The 19829-nt window shown below is 38.6% G+C and overlaps 1 protein-coding gene across 12 annotated transcripts in view; it reads left to right on the top strand.

Moving 5' to 3' along the window:
- The window catches only part of TRAK1 (trafficking kinesin protein 1), a 140707-nt gene that overhangs the window by 112902 nt on the left and 7976 nt on the right, over positions 1-19829 (top strand). For 9 of the 12 annotated variants that reach the window (XM_055803792.1, XM_055803795.1, XM_055803798.1 and 6 more), the window contains 5 exons: positions 1080-1217; positions 2878-2954; positions 4973-5209; positions 6168-6484; positions 10845-11174. In XM_055803792.1, the coding sequence (XP_055659767.1) occupies positions 1080-1217; positions 2878-2954; positions 4973-5209; positions 6168-6484; positions 10845-11174 (1099 nt within the window). The remainder of the gene's footprint in view (positions 1-1079; positions 1218-2877; positions 2955-4972; positions 5210-6167; positions 6485-10844; positions 11175-19829) is intronic. The other 3 variants (XM_055803793.1, XM_027793745.2, XM_055803797.1) reach the window with 1 other exon arrangement.

Raw genomic sequence — 19829 nt, 5'->3', positions numbered from 1 at the left:
CAAAACCTTTTCCTTCCTTTTCTCTCTTCCTTCAACTGGCATACATTTTAAAAACCTGAGGCTTATGGGCTATATAGGAACCCCTTTAGAGGCTGACTTCTCTATGCTGGTAGTTTAAGCCTACTTTGGTTTTGAATAGTGAGATAACACTGAAGAGCTTATTCATACTGTGATTTGTTCAGGGCATAAACCAAAGACAGTCCAGGATTGCTGGCTGTCTTCTGGGTGCTACATTCATGTGAACAAAATGCATGAAATAGAATGAATAAAGCTTGATCCCATTAGGATGTGTCTTGTAGTTGGACTACTTGGAGTTGAATCTTGGACTGCCCATAGAAGCCTTTCCTGCTATGGGCTTTTTATATCTGTGGTGCTCCACAAAGACTAAGCTCATGCTTTTCCATCTCTTTCTTAGGGAAGACGTGAACAGGATCTCGGTTTCTAAGCCAAGTAGCTTATTTTTATGAAACTTGTAGGAATGTGGTGTTTCAGACTTCAGCTCCTTGCCAAACTTGGTTGAGGTGGCTGGTGAAGTCAAAAGCTATGAAGGTACAGACATCTACAGACAGAGTGATTACATGAGATATGTTTCCTGAGAAAGTCAAGCTAAAAAGAAGACATTGTCTTAGCCTGTTGGAGGTTATATGTATATGTTATATCTATGTAAGTCTTGAGTTAAAAATTCTGAAGTCCCTTGGAACACTGTGAAATGTCTTGTCCGTTTCCTATGCTGTTTGCTACTGCGGTCATTATGGCAGTAATTAGGCACTGTATCTGATCAGACTAAAGATATTTTAGCTCTGTGTCTTGTTAATAGTGGCTTCATACAGGTATGCAGGGCAGGAAATGGAGCAACCAGTTCCTTCCTGCATCATGACCCCTCTGCCCTCACCCCACCTTCCCATTCTTAATCTGTTATTAACGGTTTTCAGTGATACTGATTTGTTGGAGTTCTCTTCCTTTAAAGTGGAATGTTCTTCCCTACACCGTTATACTTTACCAGTGTTAAAAGAATTTGCAGGCTTTTTGTGATGATAGTGTAGCTCGTAATGTCTTGGACTGTTTTCTATACTCTACAGTTGCGAGAGCTGGAAGACAAGTATGCAGAGTGCATGGAAATGCTTCATGAGGCTCAAGAAGAGCTGAAAAACCTCCGGAACAAGACTATGCCAAATGCTATATCACGTCGGTACCACTCTCTCGGTCTCTTCCCTATGGTAAGCTGATTCAAGAAAAAAACTTGCACACACCAGAAAATCAACCAGAGGAAATGTATTTGTATCTGACTTACAGCTTCAGGGACAGGATGCTGGGCCAGACATGAGCATGGGTGAAAAGTATATTGATGTAGCACTAAAGGATACCGGAGCGATCAGTTTTGCATACATGGTTCTGAAACAGTGATGCTGTGCAGTTACTTATTTTTGATGCAGTATTACATACAACCTGCATCTAGCTGTGCTTATGTTGTGAATCATGAGTAGCATTAATAGGTTGTTGCGCAGTTCTGTACTGTCATGCATATTGGTTATGCATCTCCTGTACTGTGGTGGTTGATATTCAGTAGGATCTTCTTGGTTTTCTTCAATATCCTTGAAGATGTAGCTTACTGATAACTAATGGTTTCTGGACATGGCATCCTTCTAGTCACTTCTGATACATGTTCTAGTTCTTCAGTACTTGAATAGGTTACACATATGTTCTTGTTCTAGGGTCACTGAAAATCCAGTGGTTCATTAAAATAATGTTTGTTGCTAATATGCATTATGGCAATGTCACTGGTGTTAGCAGCTTTGTTTACCTAGTTTCATTTGATTATGACATTGTACATCTAAAGCATGGGGAATGTGCAGTACCCTCAACCAAATGAGAAACAAAGAGTGGATAAGAATGTCTAAGTAAGTTCAGTGGCTGGCTCTGCTTGCCTGTGTATCTCTAGAGTAATTCCATTACTTCTGAGGGCAATGATACCAGTGAAGTTTCTTTTGAGTTACATTAATGTAATCAAGCAGCAGAATCTGGCTGTCCTTGTCTTTAGCCATGACTTGTCTTATTGCTGAGGAAGAACACAAATTATATTTGTACCCAGAAGAAGTAAATAGTCAACAAAGGCTTAGCTTGCCTTTTGGTGTTCCCTTCTGAGACTGAACAGGCAATTTCAAGTGCAGCCATTTAGTAATACAAGTCGTACTTGCACAAATAAAGTTGAAAGCTGCAAAAGGTATGTTTGTGCTGAGATAGGCTTACGTGTTTTGTATAAAAATGATTTTCAAGTGTTGAAGCATGGGACCAAAGATCGTTTGGATTTATGAATGTTTGACTCTTAGGCGCTGCACTTAACTAACTACATTTAGACAGTAAAATTTACTGACCAGCAATGGAAAATTGATAGCCTGTCATCTGTAACCCTGTGGGGGAAGCATATAATGCTTTATGCCAAGAACCATGTCTTTCTTGTGGGTAGGTAATATTGTGAAAGGGAAGAGTGTTTTCTGTTTATATTAAATGAAAACAAATCAAGCAGAACTTTATAAACAAAAGGTGAGCGTTATCGAGTAGGGAATTCAGTCTGGGAAGTTGGGGCACCTGAATTCTGTTGTTAACTGTGATGACTTTTTAGGATCTTTGACAGATGTTATATGTCTTCAGATGCGAAGTACTGTAGCAGTATAAGGCCAAGCCATAATTTGTCAGTAATTTAAATGTATACATTAGTCTTCCAGCTTTCTAGTAAATTTTAGTTTTTAAACCTTTCTCTTTTTTCTCCATAATGACACTTTATTAGTTATTATTTTATATAAGTAAACAATTATTTTCTGCAATGATAACCTATTAATACTATGATATTTGTTTTTCTTCTGTGCTTATTTTTAACAGGATTCTTTGGCAGCAGAGATAGAAGGGTCAATGAGGAAAGAACTGCATTTAGATGAACCCGACTCTCCTGACTTGGCGTACGACTGAAAAGAATTGGTTCCTAATTGATTGATTGTATCTGAAGTTAATTACCATTTGATGGGAAGGGAAAAAACAGGAAATAGTTGAGCTAGGAATTTAGAAAGAAATATTTCTGGCAGAATGTGAATGATAGAGAGAAAGGAAATTAAATTATCTGTTTATTGGGGTGATTATATTTTCTACTAAAGGTATCAAAGGAAAACATCTATATATAGATTTTACCTTGTCTTATGAACTTTCTGTCCTCATTTGTGAGTGCTGAGAATGAGGAAGGGTTTGTTTTCTTGTGTGTTACCATGCTAGGTGTCTTCAGTTAATGGTTAGGGGATGAGTTCAATTCCTTGGGTTATCTCCTCAGGTTTTGTAACAGAAGTTGCCAGGTAATTACTGATCTAATCAGTACAGTACAGGGAGAACATCAGTGCAGAAAGAGATTCAGTGGCTGGGTGCTTACATTGTGATGCCCATTACGCTTGTGCTGAAGTTCTCTTGAATTGAACAGGAGAGTGGTTTGAAACAAATTAAGTGCTTGTGACAGTCCAGAAGTTATAGATAGATACAGCCTTGGTGACACCAGTTGCACGTGTACTCCAGTAGGTTTATCTTGTACAGATTTGTACAAGGCATGGACTGGTTAATTTGAAATAAGTTAATCCTGTTTAGAGAGTCTTAGAGAAAGAGTTTACGAAGAAAGGACACTCAGGGAAGGTACAGTAGCCACTTTCCAGAAACCTAAGTATATTTACAAAAAGCTTGGCACATACTTAAACCTCCTCTGAGCATGAGCCAAGAATTGTAAATGAGGCTTTGACAGAGTGAAACGTTGTTTAGAAAAATTAAGATCAGAAAGATGTGTGTGCTCGAACCCCGTAGGATCTTTCTGTCCTTCCAGCATAATCTAACTTAAAGATAGTAACTTCTTTAGTATACAAAAGACTTGTATTGCTATGCATGTACCAAAGAAGAATATCTTTTTTTGGTTTCATGGCTTGTGTTGGTTTTTATTTATTTGTTCAGCAGTAGTAACTGTAACTTCTGTGGGACTGTTTATCAATAGGTGCTCTGAGATTCAGCCTCTAAAGGTATACAAGTATAGACTTGGAGCCTACACACAAAGATTGCAACTGTTGAACACTCATGGACAGAAGGAAAGTAATTTGAATGACATTAAATAGCATAAGGTGTGCTGTCATTGTTATGCCCTGTTACCTTTAAGCTGGAAGGGATGCGTTGGTCTTGTGTTCAGCCATCATTAAACTGTAAAACAAAGTAGCAATGGCACTTCTGTAGCATGATGTAGGGCAAATTTAATTTTGTCAAGAAATTTCTGCTAAAGTGTCACCTGATCTTAATCTTGAAGCAGATGAACAATGTTTGTTATGATATCAGGACAATAGTGATAAAGAATGAACTGTAGAAGTAGGTAAAAAAATTAAGTTTCCAGCCTTGACAGCCTCTCTCTAGACTTTTGGTCCATTATATTTCCGATGGTTTTTGTTTCTAAGCGTTATTTAAGGGAGTTGGAAATTCATTCCAAAAAGAAAAGATACAAGACTTGCTTGCTTAGAGATATTCAGTAGAGTAATTTCAAATTCCCTTTTAAAATTGATTAGCCAGTTCATAGTTAAGAATTGAATGGAGATCAGTGTTGTTTTTGAAGAGCTCATTTCCACACGGTGGCTTTAAGATGTTTTTAGCTGATGTACTGAAATGCTCTTTCACTTAATTTTGTTATTAATATTTGAGAGGATTTAATATATATATATATATATAAAAAATATACACCATTCTCAAATGTTCTGTCTAAAATATTCTAGGATGATGGATTGAATGTAATGGCCAGACTGTAGCGAGTATGGGACCCTATGCATACTACTTTACAGAAACTATAAAGACAAGGTGGTTGGTGGAGCTGTGAATAGGAAGGGTCGTTAACAAACTGTTACCTGTTTCTCTGTTCCTTCTTAAGGTGAGAAGGCACTGTGTGATTATTAACTCTGTGTGTGTCTTACAGTCATCAGAAGCGGGTCTTCGAGACAGTGAGAAATGTCAACCAGGTTGTCAAGCAGAGATCCATGACTCCGTCACCAATGAATATCCCAGGCTCTAACCAGTCCTCTGCTATGAACTCAGTCATTTCTAGTTGCGTCAGCACTCCACGTTCCAGTTTCTATGGGGGAGACATCTCTAACATTATGATAGACAACAAGACCAATAGCATCATCTTAGAGACAGAATCCTCTGACAACGGGTCAGTGCAATAGCTCTGTACTTTGCTTTTGCTTTAATTCTGACATAAAGTGTTGCTATTTTCCTCTTTTTGTCTTACATTGTGCAGTTAACATGGTGATGTACATCTTCAAAAGTTACTTTGTTCTGTGCTTACAGTTGTTGAGCACTCAAGTTTGTTTAAAAAGGAAACTTTTTGAAAGTACTGTATATCAGTGTCTGTAACTAATGCCTGTTCTGAGATGCAGCAGCATCAGATGATGTAAAACATAAATTTTTTGTCTTTGCAATTGTGGGTCAACTTTAATTATGTTTTCAGTATTTTACATTTAATGCTAGGGAGTTCTGATCTAAGATGCAGCTACAGCTAATGCTTTTGATGCTATAAATAAATAAATGGCATGTAGGTTACCTAATACAAGAACTTATGAATGAAACTAATAAGAAACTTGCTATTCTAGCCATTTGTCTCTTCCCCCAGCACAGCTCCACACTATGCTGTGTATACCTTCCAGTAAAAACAACTTAATGTTTCAAAATAACAGATGTATTCACATAATATACCCTTGTGACTCATTACGGTATTCTTGTAACATAGGCCCTGTAAGATGTGGCCTGCTTATTTGAGTTTGTGTAAATGTAAGAGAGTGACAACAAGTAGACATCTCTCATCTCTTTGTAGGAAGAACCTCTTAAGTAAAGTGCAGCTCTTCCAACCAGGAGTTTCCAGGCAGGAACTAGGATTCCAAACAGTTTTAGTATGAAGGAGAAACAAAATATTGGTGTTTGCCTTTGAGCTCCTTGGATGAGTGGCAAGTTGTTCCCAGACATAGTAGTTTAAAGGTACTGCTGAATGTCTCAAAACTGTCATGTGAAGTTTTTAAGCATCTCTAAGAATTATTTTTTTCTCCCTCCTCTCCCCGCTTTTTTTCTTTCTTTTTTTCTTTGTGTGTGTCTGTCCGTCCCCTGTTACATTTTAGAAATGAAGACAGGATGAAGAAGCCTGGAACTCCAGGGACCCCAGGCTCCAGTGACCTAGAGACTGCCCTTCGCAGGCTGTCCCTCAGGCGGGAGAATTACCTCTCGGAGCGAAAGTTCTTTGAAGAAGAGCAGGAAAGGAAGTTGCGGGAACTGGCAGAAAAGGGCGATCTCCATAGTGGCTCCGTTACCCCTACAGAGAGCATCATGTCGCTGGGAACTCACTCCAGATTTTCAGAATTCACTGGATATTCAGGAATGTCTATCAGCAGTCGCTCCTACCTGCCAGAAAAGCTTCAGATTGTGAAACCACTAGAAGGTGATAACAAAGGGCCTCGGCCTTTATCTGTTCTTCTTAGTGACTCTTTGTGGTCTCTTATCCATCACCAGAAAGCAGGAAATCTTTGTAATACATACTCTTTTTACTTTAGAGACAGTAATCCACGCTGTTGGTTTGAAATCTTCTAACTGCGACGTTTTTCCACAAGCCTTAAGAATGTTAGGAAACAATTCCAGCCAAGGCAGTAAAATAAATGTTGCAGGCCACATGTGCATCAGCTCAGCAGTGCAGCTTTATGTCTGACCTGAACCTCAGTGTTGCAGTTTCATACTTAGAAAATGAAGGTGGTTGAGTATCTGAAATCTAAGCAGCCAAAAGTATTAGTTGATCATATCTCAGTTCTGCAAATAAGCACCTGGAAAGACCTTTGCCTAGTTCACGTAGTCCAGTAGGTCTAATAAGACTATTTTTGTGATTAAAAATTACCTCTGGACTTTATTTGGCTGTTGTGAGTGGCCATACGTGAGCTTCTGTGGCTTTGGGTTTCATGTGTGAAATAGTTTGTTGGTTTGGGATTGTTTTTTTTAAGTCAAATTTCCTCCATATATTGTCACAGAAAAAGGCAAGATATAGGTAGATGGTAGTCAGGGCTAGAGCTTCATTGCAAAGTATGTTGCTGTAGTCTGTCTAACAAAGCTGACAGCTCATACAGTACCGTCTACTTGGCTTTCTTCAGTCCTTTCGGGTTGTTGCTGGAAGTTAGTTCAGTAAATTTCTTCAGGTTTTAAGCAAAATGAAGCTGTTTTCCTTAGTACTTCACAGATACACTAGCCATGTAATTTAGCTTTGGTTTCTGTCTTTCTCACTCTTCTCCTTTAACAGAACTCGTGTTACATTACATTGTCTGTGTGTGTTTTAATTGCAAAAGTTCATTTTTTTTCATCTTTTTAGAGCAGGTTTATTTCATCTATAAGGAACATTTAGCATGACATAAATTCAGAAGCAAAAATAATCCTTCCTATGTCCTGAAGAAAGTGATGTGCTGTATCTACTTGTTCAAATGAAACTATAGCCATAGCACATGAGTCCATATGGTTCAGCAGATTTTAGTAGTTTGTTTTCATGACTGCTTTTAAATGGTCATAAAAAATTTTTGTACCACATGAGGGAAGGGATGATCCAGCTCTGTTTCAGTTACTGGTTGCTACCACTGTAATAGGTTTCTGTCACCATCCCATTATATCTGCTTTTTTCTTTCAATAAACTCTTAAAGTCTTTATCATCTTTCTATCTGTCTGGGTTTTTTTTCCTGGTTTTGTTCATTGTTCTCACTGGGTCATTTTTTTCCTTAAAATTATTGCACCTTTTAAAGTACTTCTCGCGTTTGGTTTTAGATCTCATTTGTAGTATGTTTGTGTCTGCCTGTTTCATAAGTTTAATGTTTATCTTTTATTAAATACATGTTTAGGATGCTGTTCCTTGCTTCAACTTAGTTTCTTTCCTGAGAATTTTCCCTGTGATTTCCCCTGCACCCTCAACTTCACGGATACTTCCAGACTACTGGGGCACAATAGTCTGCTGTTCCTGCAGATTGTTGCCTGTTGTGCCTTTGGGTTTTATTACTGTTTTCCTAGGGGTGCTTATGCTGTAAAATGGAAGAAATAAAAAGTTAGTTCTGTAATAAATGTAAGTTAATGGTTTCTACTCCTTTACAGCAATCTTAAATCCCACAGTAAAACAAATAGGGTGACAGAAGCACTAAGAAATGAATCTTATTCTGCACCTTTAAAAAAACCCCAAAACAACAACAAACCTACACTTTTAGTCAAATAGAATGATTGCTTGATGTGACTTGCTTTAGTGGGTCTTTTGTTTTGGTTTGTTTTTAAACTCTGCATCTACAGCTTGTTGTGCCATAAGCACAAAATAGCACTCCCTGTGTGCTGTAGGAAAGCTGGAGCCTTGGACTCATTGTATCTTCACCCACTTTACTGCGATTGTGGCAACAACGCACCGTGAATTTCAAAGCTTTCTCTGACCCCGGTAGCATGCATGCAATCATGCAGATACCAACAACAGAAAAACAGATTTAATTTACTGTGTTCATATTTTTGTGCTTATGTCATCTTCGCTTCAGTTTGGCAGTTCCCACTCTTGCACACTAATTCCCTGATGCCAGCTTTTTCTGATAACGTAACTTACAAAATTATCTAGCCAGAGACTGGGACTGAATATAAGCGAAGGTGTTGTACTCCCCTCTTCATTTGACTTATTATTTTTTTTTTAACAATCATAAGGGAGTTAATAGCTGTTGCATTTGCATCAATTTTATGTGCAGCAAAGTTAAGGCTCCCTTACACACATTTTTATGAGATGAAAATTAAACTCTGATATCCTCCTTCTTGTGATGAAGCGTAGGCCACTTTGATTTCCAGTTTCCAAAATAAACTAATAACATGTAGTGTCAATAGAAGTGTTAAAGCTCAAAATGCAGATATTCTGGTGAATATCTTTCCATAGAAAAGATACAATATATTATCAATTAAATGTTTGTTCCCTGCAGAGTTTTTCTGAGTATAAGTTTTGGTGAGCCTAAAGCTGAAGAAGATTACGTCTTCAGAATGCATGTAGAAGTTAATTAGCAACAGGATTTTATACTTGCACGCAGTGCAGAAAGAAATTTTGATTTCAGTTCTTAAATTTTTAAGCGTGTTGTCATACAGCAAAGCTGTACTCCTTGCTTAAAGCTTGACAGTATCTGGCACTTCTCCACATTCTGGAATATTTCTTTTATATAGAAGGAAAAAAACCTGGACCTTTCTGGCAATTCAGAAATAAATACAATTTGTAGGGATGTCTCTTCCCTACAGTTACTTACTTTGGGATTGTAATGGTTTCTACTTCTTGAACCTCAAGGGTTCCAATCCTCTTTAGTCCCTCACAACTTACTCAAAATTCAAAAACAACAAGAGAAAAAGAAAAGATAGGGTCATTATCCAAAGTAATCTAGCAGATTCATTTAAGCTGAGGTAAAAATTACAGATTTTGAAGAGTGAGGTAGGCTTAATCAAAATGCTTCTCATTCTAAAGAAGGACTTTTCCCTGTTTCTTGACAATAAGCTTCTTCTCATGCAATATCCTCATGTGAAACAGCAATTTTTCTCATCCGATGGGATTTTTTTCTCATACAAAAGAATGTATATTGGCCATCCCTTCTCTAGTTGTTACAGTGGTTTAGATTTTTACATATACCGTACAACAAATTGAACATTCTTGGTCTTTGAACACTGGTGAGATGTTTGTATGCCAGCTTGTTGAGTGAGTCAGTGTTGTGCTCTGGGGAGAGGGGACAGGAGCAAGACAGCAAAAACTGTTCTGATTCAAGCTAGCAGAGATGAGAACAAAGATGGTTTGATTATGCCATAGGACCTGGAATGTATAGTTTTAAGTTGCACATTACAACACAGCAGTGTTTGGTGGGCACATCGGAAAACGTAGGCCCTTGCGAGCAGTGTTTAGTCACTGCTTGAAGAGTTGGGTAAATCCTCCCCTGGTTTTATTTGGCCCATCTCAGTGGACATATCAATTTAACGTGATACATGGCTGTTTCTGACTCGTCTCCTTTTGAACGCTAAATACTGAATGCTTTTCTCTGTAAAATGCACCTCTTCCCTCACTCAAAACGCTTTTCTGCCAAAGAAGAAGCTACAGGTACAGTAGCATTTAGTTTTGTAGTAGTTGAGTTCCTATACCATAGGGGCTCAGATAAGGGCCATACAAAGGTTTAGACTTGATGTATAGGTCAGAGTTGTTACCTGCTTACAGATGCCTGAAGTTGATGTGGCTTTCCCAACGTATGGTAGAAATGTGCAGTTTATGTGACTACCACCCTGTTAGCCACCAGTAGTAAATTCTGATGTTTGCAGCACCTTTCTTGGTGTGAGCTTAATGTGGGAATATGTGGTATGTGTTCCTCTTACAGCTTTCTGTGATAGTGCTCAGACCAACTGTTAAATACAGCTTCTTTCCACTCCCGCTTAAGCCGGTGAATTTAGGAGGGTGCGAGTACTGATGGGGAGGGAATGTGCATGCACACAAGTATGCCACATCTTACCACCAGACTTTGCCTAGCTACGTGCTGATGTGATCAGTTTGTTTCATGCTGATGTGGAAATGCTGAAGAGTGGATGAAGCAGTTTTGCCTTATAGCATGTCTTCCTAGAAAGAGTAAAGCCTAGAAGCATTAAACCCAGAAACACATTAAGGGGTTGGGGCTCCCAGACCTTTGGTCTTCCGGATAAACAAAGTGGGATTTTCTGCCTTTTAGATCCTGGACTAATTACTGATTATTTTTTTTCTTTGTGTGTGTGTGTGTGTTGTCCTTCTGTTCCCTTTCAAGGTTCTGCCACTTTGCACCACTGGCAGCAGCTGGCTCAGCCTCACCTGGGTGGGATCCTGGACCCGAGGCCCGGGGTTGTCACTAAGGGCTTCAGGACTCTGGACCTGGACCTGGACGAAGTGTACTGCCTTAATGACTATGAGGAAGATGAGACAGGTGACATTTCTTACAAGGGCCTAACTACCTCGACGCCAGTTCAGCACACAGAGACCTCAGGTGAGAGGTCACAAGCACAAGTGACTGTTTCAGACAACAAGAATAACCCCCGCCAATCTCAGGCTTTCACAGAGGAGATGCAGGAGTCCACGACTGACGATGATGAGGGGTCTGGTGAGGGAAACTCATTAAGTCCAGTAAAACTGACATCTTTACAGGATTTTGATTACTGGGCCATTCTCGCATCTCTCCAGAACAGCATCCATAGTGTTGCTTTGTGTGTAACATCTGCGCGTTAATGCGTGCAGTAGTTAGAACATAACCATTCTAACATTGGCTCAAAAATCCTTTCCTTAATAGTCATTTAATTTGACTTTTTTTTTCAGTAACAGCATCTGTGGTCAATATTTTACTCTGTTTTGATAAGAGAAGGCTGCTAAAAGGAAGTGGTTGGCTCACAAACCTTTGTGTGGCACGTATGCAACTTGTATGTGTATTTAGTGCACTCTCTGCGGTGTATATAATGTATAGATGATATATATTTTGTATGCCTATAGTGCAGATATTCTTCTGACTGTTTGTAAGAGGTGCTGCCATGCTTTAGATTTTTGTATTTTGGGAAAAAAACAAAGACTAAATGATGACAAAAGGTGCATCTAAGTTGCCTTCGCTGAAACAAATGGAAGTGCCTTGAAAATCAAGCTAAGAAATTCTGCAGACTTAATTAAGTTACCTCAGATAGAGTTAACTGGTTTTAAACTCCCTTTGAGATAAAGAATTAAAAGGATGCTTTTATGCAGAGAATAATGACATTTCCCTCATTCCCTCTCCACCACACTATTAAATTCTGTCATTCCTATTTATACCGTATTGAGACTTAAACATTTTTAAGTGATGCAGTACTGCATGAGTTATTAGATAACTGATGTTAGTGATCTATTATTGCACGAGGTTACCAGTTCTCAGACTATAGATGTGTTTTGAGTTTGTGTGGTTTCTTTTTCTGTTGGGTTTTTTTTTTGGGTGGACGGGTGTTTGTTTTGTTTTAATAAGCTATATAGGAGTTTAGTCTTCATTAAGATTTGCTACTGGTAAAGAATTATGTTTAGTCCAGAATCAGAAAACTACCAGAACTCCTTTTTCTTCAGACTTCTTGTTTTTACGTAACTGCTTTAAATGAAGACACTTCCTTCCTGTTCTTTTTTCGCAATATGTAATAATTTATTATTTGGCTAATCTTTGGAAGACTAGATTGTCTCAGGGCTAGACAATAATATTTCTGTTGTTTTCATGAAGTGCCAGAGTATCCTCAGCTCTCACTGAAATGGCAGTTCAGTGCTTTCAGCTATTGAATGTAAGCTATTTTTTGCAGTCAGTTGTAGTAAGATTCAACCTAGAGTCATTTAGATTGGAAAAATACCCTTAAGTCCAACAATTAACCTAACGCTACCAAGTCCACCACTAAACCATGTTTGTGAGCACAACATCTACACGTCTTTTAAATACCTCCAGGGCTCAACCACCTCCCTGGGCAGCCTGTTCCAGTGCTTGAACATTCAAATCCTTCAACTTCCCTTTCCATTGGCAAAAAGTGTCTTGTTCAATGAGATCTGTTGCCCAGGAATAATGATTATATTAATTTTTAATATTAATATGGAAAGAAATGATGCCTCTGCAGGACTTGTGTACAGTTTTGGGTATTGTCCAGGTTTTTATAATTTTAAAGTATGAATAACAGCAGCAAGAAAAGCTGGAGATCTAGGAAATATGAACTGAAATAAAGACTGAAATAACTGACATGTTTTAGGGTCTGCAGAATAAAAGATTTAAGAAAAGATATGATTAATTTTAAAATACATTGCTGCAGAGAGGAATGCAACAAGCAGTTCTTCATGTACTCGGAATACAATAATTGTGCAAAAAAGCTGTTTGGGTTACGCTGGGCAAATAATTTTCTAATTGTAAGACTATTCAACACAGAAACATGTCAAAAATTTGGAAGACATTTTCATAGACCATACATAAACGATATAGGTATCATTTAGTTCTTTAGGTTTTTTAAGAATGGATTAGTGAAAGATCTGTGGGTAATGATTTGGAATAGTTCTTTCTTTGGAGTAGAAAAATAAATGTAGTCCAGCGCTGTGATTACAAAGTGGCAAGAAAGACTAGTATTGCCCTCCACTTTCTTTCTCCATGATAATTTAAATACAGGTCACTGTTACTAACAGGTTATTCCCTTGTTACTGCTGACTTTGCCTGGGAAACCCCTCTCTCAGACAAGGCTTTTAAGCATGTTCCCTACCTTATAAATTGGCAAAGCAGATAAAATCTATGAAATTGTCCTAGTAGTCTCATTTCATCTTATATTGTTTGTTGGGTAATTTTAATACATTACATGAACAGAGAAATCTGTCAAAATTAGTAACTTTGATCTACAGAATGAACAAATGCACTGAAAACTTTAATTTCCTAGTATTTATCCTTCCTTCAAATTGCCCAGCTGCTTAGGATTTAGGAGTATCCATGAGCCACCACATCATTATTGTTTGCATAGTTGCTGTATCTGCTTTTTGTTGAAGCAATTTGTCAGGTCGTGTACAGGGAGAAGACAACTGTGGATGTTTTCAGAGTAGGCACTTACTAATGTGGCACTGGCTTTCTTAGGATCCACAAATCTGCCCGCTGAAGGATGCCTTTTGGGAGTAGGGATGTGTGCTTAGCTTATGAATGTATTTTGTATTTAAATAGCGTGCAGCCATTGCTTCTCTTGAAAAAACCTCCTCAGCATTCTTTCTTCCTCTCCCAGATTTCTGTGTAAGAAATGCAGTGCAGGTAGGGGTGTGTACGGATGTGTGGTTCCTTACAGTGCTGTCACAAGTGCAAGGTTATGACCTCATTGCTTGCATGATTTCAGCGGAGATGCCAGTTGGCAACATACGGACTAAGCACTTGCTAGAGAATGTGGAAGTAAAGTAAAAAAGAAAGGAGAAAATTATCTTCAATGCGTTCTTTAGTGGTAGTGCTTTTGCTTGTAATCCAGGATAGCTCTATTGTGGAAAAAAATCAGAGTTCAAGAAGTTTTTAAAAGCCAGAGGGTATTTCCCTACAGTTCCCATCAGCAGGTCATAGGGTGTGCCAGTCCAGAGCTACAGGTCTTCTAACCTGAGAGCAAGGTGTCTTTGGAAATACAGTGCCTACAAGGACCGTTCCCAGCAGGTGTAAGTCATTTTAGTCTTTTGCGTAGGTGTCTCTCATTATCAAATGATGTATGCTTTTACAGTTTGTGTCTTACCATTTTTGCACTGGAGATTTTCTCTAGCAGAGTGCTATGAGGTCTTATTTTTACTGCCATTTTGCAGGCATGCAGAGTACTGCTTGAGATGAGCCCCGAGAGAGGTCATTTTAACATCCAGGCTCAGGAGAGCAAGTGCTGCTAGTAGTGCCAAAGGTGTCTTGTAGCCAGAATAAATGTATTTGAAACAGAGTATCAGCTGTTTCTTGGTGAGTGCTGGACAGAGTCAGAAATCATTCTGACTAAATAAGAAAAAGTTATGTTCTTTGAATTTTCCTGTCCCTTTATTGAAACCTGTAATATCCATTGATATATAAAATAACTTCCTTACCGTACATGCAAATTGTATCCCAACTGTGGCACTGAACATTTCAGGAGAAATTAACGCACATGTAATTTATGATCTGCAGTTGGTCTGATGAAGCTACAAATGGCGTGTGGGCTAGAGTAACTTTATGGAGGATTGTAAATTCTAGAATCACAGTTCTAGCCTAATACCCAGGAATAGGTTGAAATTTCTATGTCATTTGTATAGACTCTCAGCATAATTGGAATGGTATAGAAGTTACAGGATGCAGCAATGTTAAAACCATCTAGAACAAGTGATTTTTGCAGCACAAATTTTGAATAACCTCAATATATTTTTTTTATTATTATTCTTTGAGAGAAACTGTATATTATAAAACTGTGGAGTCTGTTTCAGAGGAAGGGGTGGTTGTGTGGTGTGTGTGGTGGTGTTAATTCATTGCCTTTCAGGTTTCCCTTAAACAAAAAACCCCAGGCCATTCAAAGCACTTAATAATGACATGAATGTTCTCTTTTTGAGGTTGGAAGGGCTACACTTGGTTCAGCGTGTGCTTAACTGCATGCTAGTATTGGGTGCATGAACCCAAGCTGGTCTTCCAGTACTTGTGTTTGTAAGTTCCACTAACTGATTGCTTTACAGGATCAGCCCTCTTGTACTTCGTGTGTAGACCTTAACCATGACATGGACTCCTTTCTAAATAGATGCCTAAAATCACAAAAACATATCATTAATGTCTTATGTTTGAGTTGGTGTTAGCAGGATTACTATACATATTTCTAAGAGGTTACCATTGTACAGAAAAGCAATAAATCTGTTAACTCTTAGAACGAAGGTATTGATGCATATTTAAATATATTTTATTTTCAAATGGCATGAATATTTCACAGTAATTATTTCTTTGAAAAAAGTCTGTCAGCAGTTGCTATGTGTGCTGTTAAAATGCTAGAATTTTAATTTGTCGATCCTAGCCTGCATAAACTCATGTTGAAGCCACATTAAATACTTCAAAGTCTTCTTACATCTGTGCTTTGTGGTTATATGCATATGAGAAGGAGAACTCAGCCAGAAGAAAGCTAAGAAAATCCTGTCCAAAGAATACTCACCTTTGTTCAACTTTTCATCTTTTGCTGTTTCCAAAGGCAAAAGAAATGGAAAGTCTGGAAATGCATATGTTCAGAAACTAATTTTAGTGTTGATTGTTTAAGAAAGGTAACAGGAGTAACGCTTCCGGCATAGATGTATGGATTCTTGGAGGTTTTCAGCATTCATGGTTACCCCTGAAGGCAGTGTTTTCTGAAGGACATCTGAAGGCACTTAAATGCCTTTAGGGGAGCACCATGCTCACATTTTACAGCTGGTGTGTTTATCACCCATCTCTGTGTTGTTGTAGCAGTTAACCTGGGCATCAGCTCCAGTATTCCCTATATCCTCCCTGTTCTGTCCTCAGCCAGGAGTTTTCAGTACAGGTAGCACTGGGTATCAGAATTCTCACCTTTAGTCACGCAGAGGGAATGAATGCTGCTAAATTTAGAAAGTGCATGCAGCAGTTCTCCTGTGGATCCTAATGAGGTTTTGTGACCTAGTTTTCAGGAATTTCACCTTGCCCAAGAATGGAGTTGGTGGCATAGACTGGCAGAAGTGAAGTCCGTAGCTTGTATTCTGAGTGGGAATGAGGCAGAAAGTGCCTCTTCATGGTCCTTCATTATCCTCTTCCAAAGCAGGCAGAGTTGTTTGTGGTTGGTTGTTTTTTTCCGATTCAGCAATAAAAAATAAAACTTCTAATGCTTTAAAATACCGTCTGCTGCTGTAAGGACTCCCCAACCTGGTTGTCGTTCCATCCCTGTCTCACCAGCCTGTGGTAAAGAGATGCCCAAATTCCACTATGCGCCCTGCTGAAAGAGCAGGGAGCCAGGTTTCCTCCTTTTGTTAAAACATGAAAGAAAAAAAAAATCCAAAACCCAGAGTGTTTTGCTTCAGAGTTGGACTAAAACGTTACCTTTGTGCCAGTCTGGATCAGGTCATACTCTGAAGATTTCTGATATTTTTTTTTTTAAAGTTAATTTTTTAATCACTCTGCATTTGCCAGAAGAGTTGTTTATATAAAATGCAAAGATTTACTGCCCACTGTGAGCTCGCTGCCTCCTTGCTATTCATCTAGCATAACAGTGAATTTGAGTTTGTAACCAATGGCACAAAAGTTAATGCTGGTTCAGTATAGCTACCTTTTAGAAATCTTTCTCAAACTTAATTTGTCTTGACACCTTTTTGTGGCTGGGGCAGGCTATTGGTTTACCAGCTGTAACTTTGGTACCTTTCTCTGCACGTGCTGGTTGAAAATCAGATTAACGGGTCTTTTGAGAGTTCCCTCAGCAGAAGACCATATCCTAAACTCATCTGTTTGTTGTTTGCATCTAGCAGAATGGCCCATCATCTGGAGTACTGAGGCGGGATCTGAAACAGCTCAGAGCTGTGTAAGATCAGCTTTGTGTTCTGAGTGGGGAAAGCTCTGTTGTACCAGAGGATGGAGCTCTCTGCAGTCAGTTTGACTAGTACCTGCCTTTTTTTGCAGTATTTTAAAAGGTGTTTTTACAGCAGTGTTTGTGCTTACGGTAGAGTGTCTTTCAGCTGTAATGTTTTGCGTTTTTTCCAAAATGCCTAAGAATTGTTTGAGAAAGCTTAATAAGGTAAGAATCATTAATTACTGAGAGAGAAAACATGATCTAGCAGCAATCTGAGGTTTAGCTTGAATTTTAATTTAGGGGGAAAATGCACAGACAGTTTAGCTTATGGTTTCCCGAAGGATGAAATTACATGATGTTTTTGTAAATTCTGTTAAACACTGAATTATGTACAGATTCTTTTTTGTACAGATAGGAAGCCTTGTTGTTAACCTACTAGTGCTTTAAAGAGGGTGTAAATAAAACATTCGATTTCAGACAGTCACATGGAGCAGATGTTTATATTTAAAATAATACTTTGCTGTATGTACATGTGAAGATAGTCTCTCTTACTGTAAACTTCTGTATTACTTCCTCAAAAACTGATACCAACTCAGGAGATGGCCATTCTTATGTAAAATGGCTAGGTTAGGAATGAATGGTTTTGTTTTTATTTTATAAACTTTGTTCATTTACAGCAACAGGTTCTCAATCTTTGTATTGTGTCCAAAGGATGGAAAATACTACAGCAATGTGATACACCCCGTTGTTGACTGATGGAGGATGAAGCTGGTACAGGACTTTCTTAGTGGTATTTGAGGGTGGAATACATCCTTGGAAATTGATAAAATTTTTTGTATAATTTCAATTTTTCCTCTGGTTACTCAGTGATTGCTCTACTTTTAGCAGCCTTCTCCTATCTCTGACTCATTAATAGCAATGAGTCTTGCTTTTGCTAATGCAGCTATGTATCTTCAGCGTGCCTGTTTCCAATCTGAGGGGATGCCCAATGGATATAACAAATGGGGAAAATGCACTTAATGTATTACGGCTACATGCTTTGGGTTGAGCTTGCAAACTTGAACAGGCGTTGCTTTATTCTGTTCTCTATTCATCATCCAGGGATAATGGCTTTGTTTCTACTTGATTTATGTTGAAGTCCTTTGTTTTCTCCAAATAACCAATTTTTTTCATGTCTAGTTATTTGAGCTCTTTCTCCAGATTTTCTTTTAACTCTCTACAATATGGAGAGAATCATGATTGCTAGGCTGTGCTCCCTTGTAATAGCTTTTATAGTACTCACACTAATCTCTAAAGCAACTGGATTCCTGAAGCATCATAGTTACCATCTCTGGAGGTGAAGTAGAGCTTGTTGTTATGCTGTGCTAACATTTGAGTGTGCTAACATGACACTCCAGTGGGTTTTTAGAAAGATCCTTCTTTAACATACAGCAGTATGTTCCAGCGCTAACTAGAAGTTACCTCACGCTGTATGCTTAGCCACTTCTGCTTCCACTGTTCACACTCCCCATGCGCTGCCCTTCACACACTGCTTTTATGTGTTCTTAAAGGACTACCTAACTGCACACACTATTTTGGAGCTGTGATACTTTGTATATGAAAAAGGGAACACAGCCACAATTAAGACTTGCCTTGCTTCTGCTAAGCTTCTCTGGAAGTTCAGAATGGTGTCTGGTCTAGCTGGTTGTTCCGTCTGTCCTTTGCAATGTGTTGAATAGTTGTGTACTGTGGTATTAAAATGTGGCTTAATCAGGGAATGGCTCAGAGGGTTGGGTAGGATGAAGGGGAGGGAGCTACAACACGGGTTTTTATTGTGCATGTCTTTTGACCACTGCTAAGTTTGGTTACTAAGTAAGACAACCTATGCAATCATGATATCTTTGATGTAATACTTAACGGGGTGTTTTTCAACCAGCTTTTCAGATGCATGGCTTTTAAATTTTGTAGCTATTTTGCAATGGCCACAGCTGCATTATATAGCAGGTTCATATGTCCGCAGCAGTATCTCTACTAAGAAGAAAGAAATTGGCCTCAGTCCTTATTTTTTTCAAATTGAGCTGTATTGCTGCTTTTGCAAATTACTGGTACACTGACAGAGTGGCATTTTTACAGCAGCATTAGTGGGGAAAATTATTTACTACACTGTTTACAAATATTCAAAAACTGCTATATAGTGCAGTAGAGCACATACATTCTTAAAGAATCTGAACACATGCACAAGAGAAGTGTCACAGATGTACAGTAGTGGATCCAAACAACTGCCCCTTTCCTTGCTGTGGATATGAAAAGTCAGAGACAGAGAAACAATAACATGTGTCAGTCCTTTCCCCGCCCCAGCAATCTGTATTCCTGTAGTATTAGCAAGCTGGATCCATTACTGAGAAGTGATGGGGATACCTTGTTGTGGATCGATCTAAAAGCTGAAATGCACAAGCATTCAGAGTATCTTTGCCCTCTTGAGCTGATACTAGAAAATGCTGCTTGTGATTTCCCACTGATGCAAGTTGCTAGTTTAGATGAGGACTAGCATTTCAGGCACTGCTTTGCCTAAATGTGGTTTGAGCAAGACTTACATGCAGTGTTAGTGATCATGGGCAAGTTTCAGCAGACACTTTTAGTTAGCACTGGCCTTGGAGTTCTAGATGTGTTTCGAACAAGTGTCTGTTAGAACGCTGTAGCACTTGTGTATTTCACTTTCCTTGCATTGATCCCATCTCTGGTACCTCATCACTTTTTGCATCTGTCTTATCAGCACACAGAAGTTTGGT

This window comes from Falco peregrinus, chromosome 5 (genome assembly GCF_023634155.1).
Source record: "Falco peregrinus isolate bFalPer1 chromosome 5, bFalPer1.pri, whole genome shotgun sequence".
NCBI classification, from domain to species: Eukaryota; Metazoa; Chordata; class Aves; order Falconiformes; family Falconidae; genus Falco; species Falco peregrinus.
The sequence above is the reverse complement of the archived record's forward strand: the minus strand, read 5'-3'. Positions and strand labels throughout refer to the sequence as shown.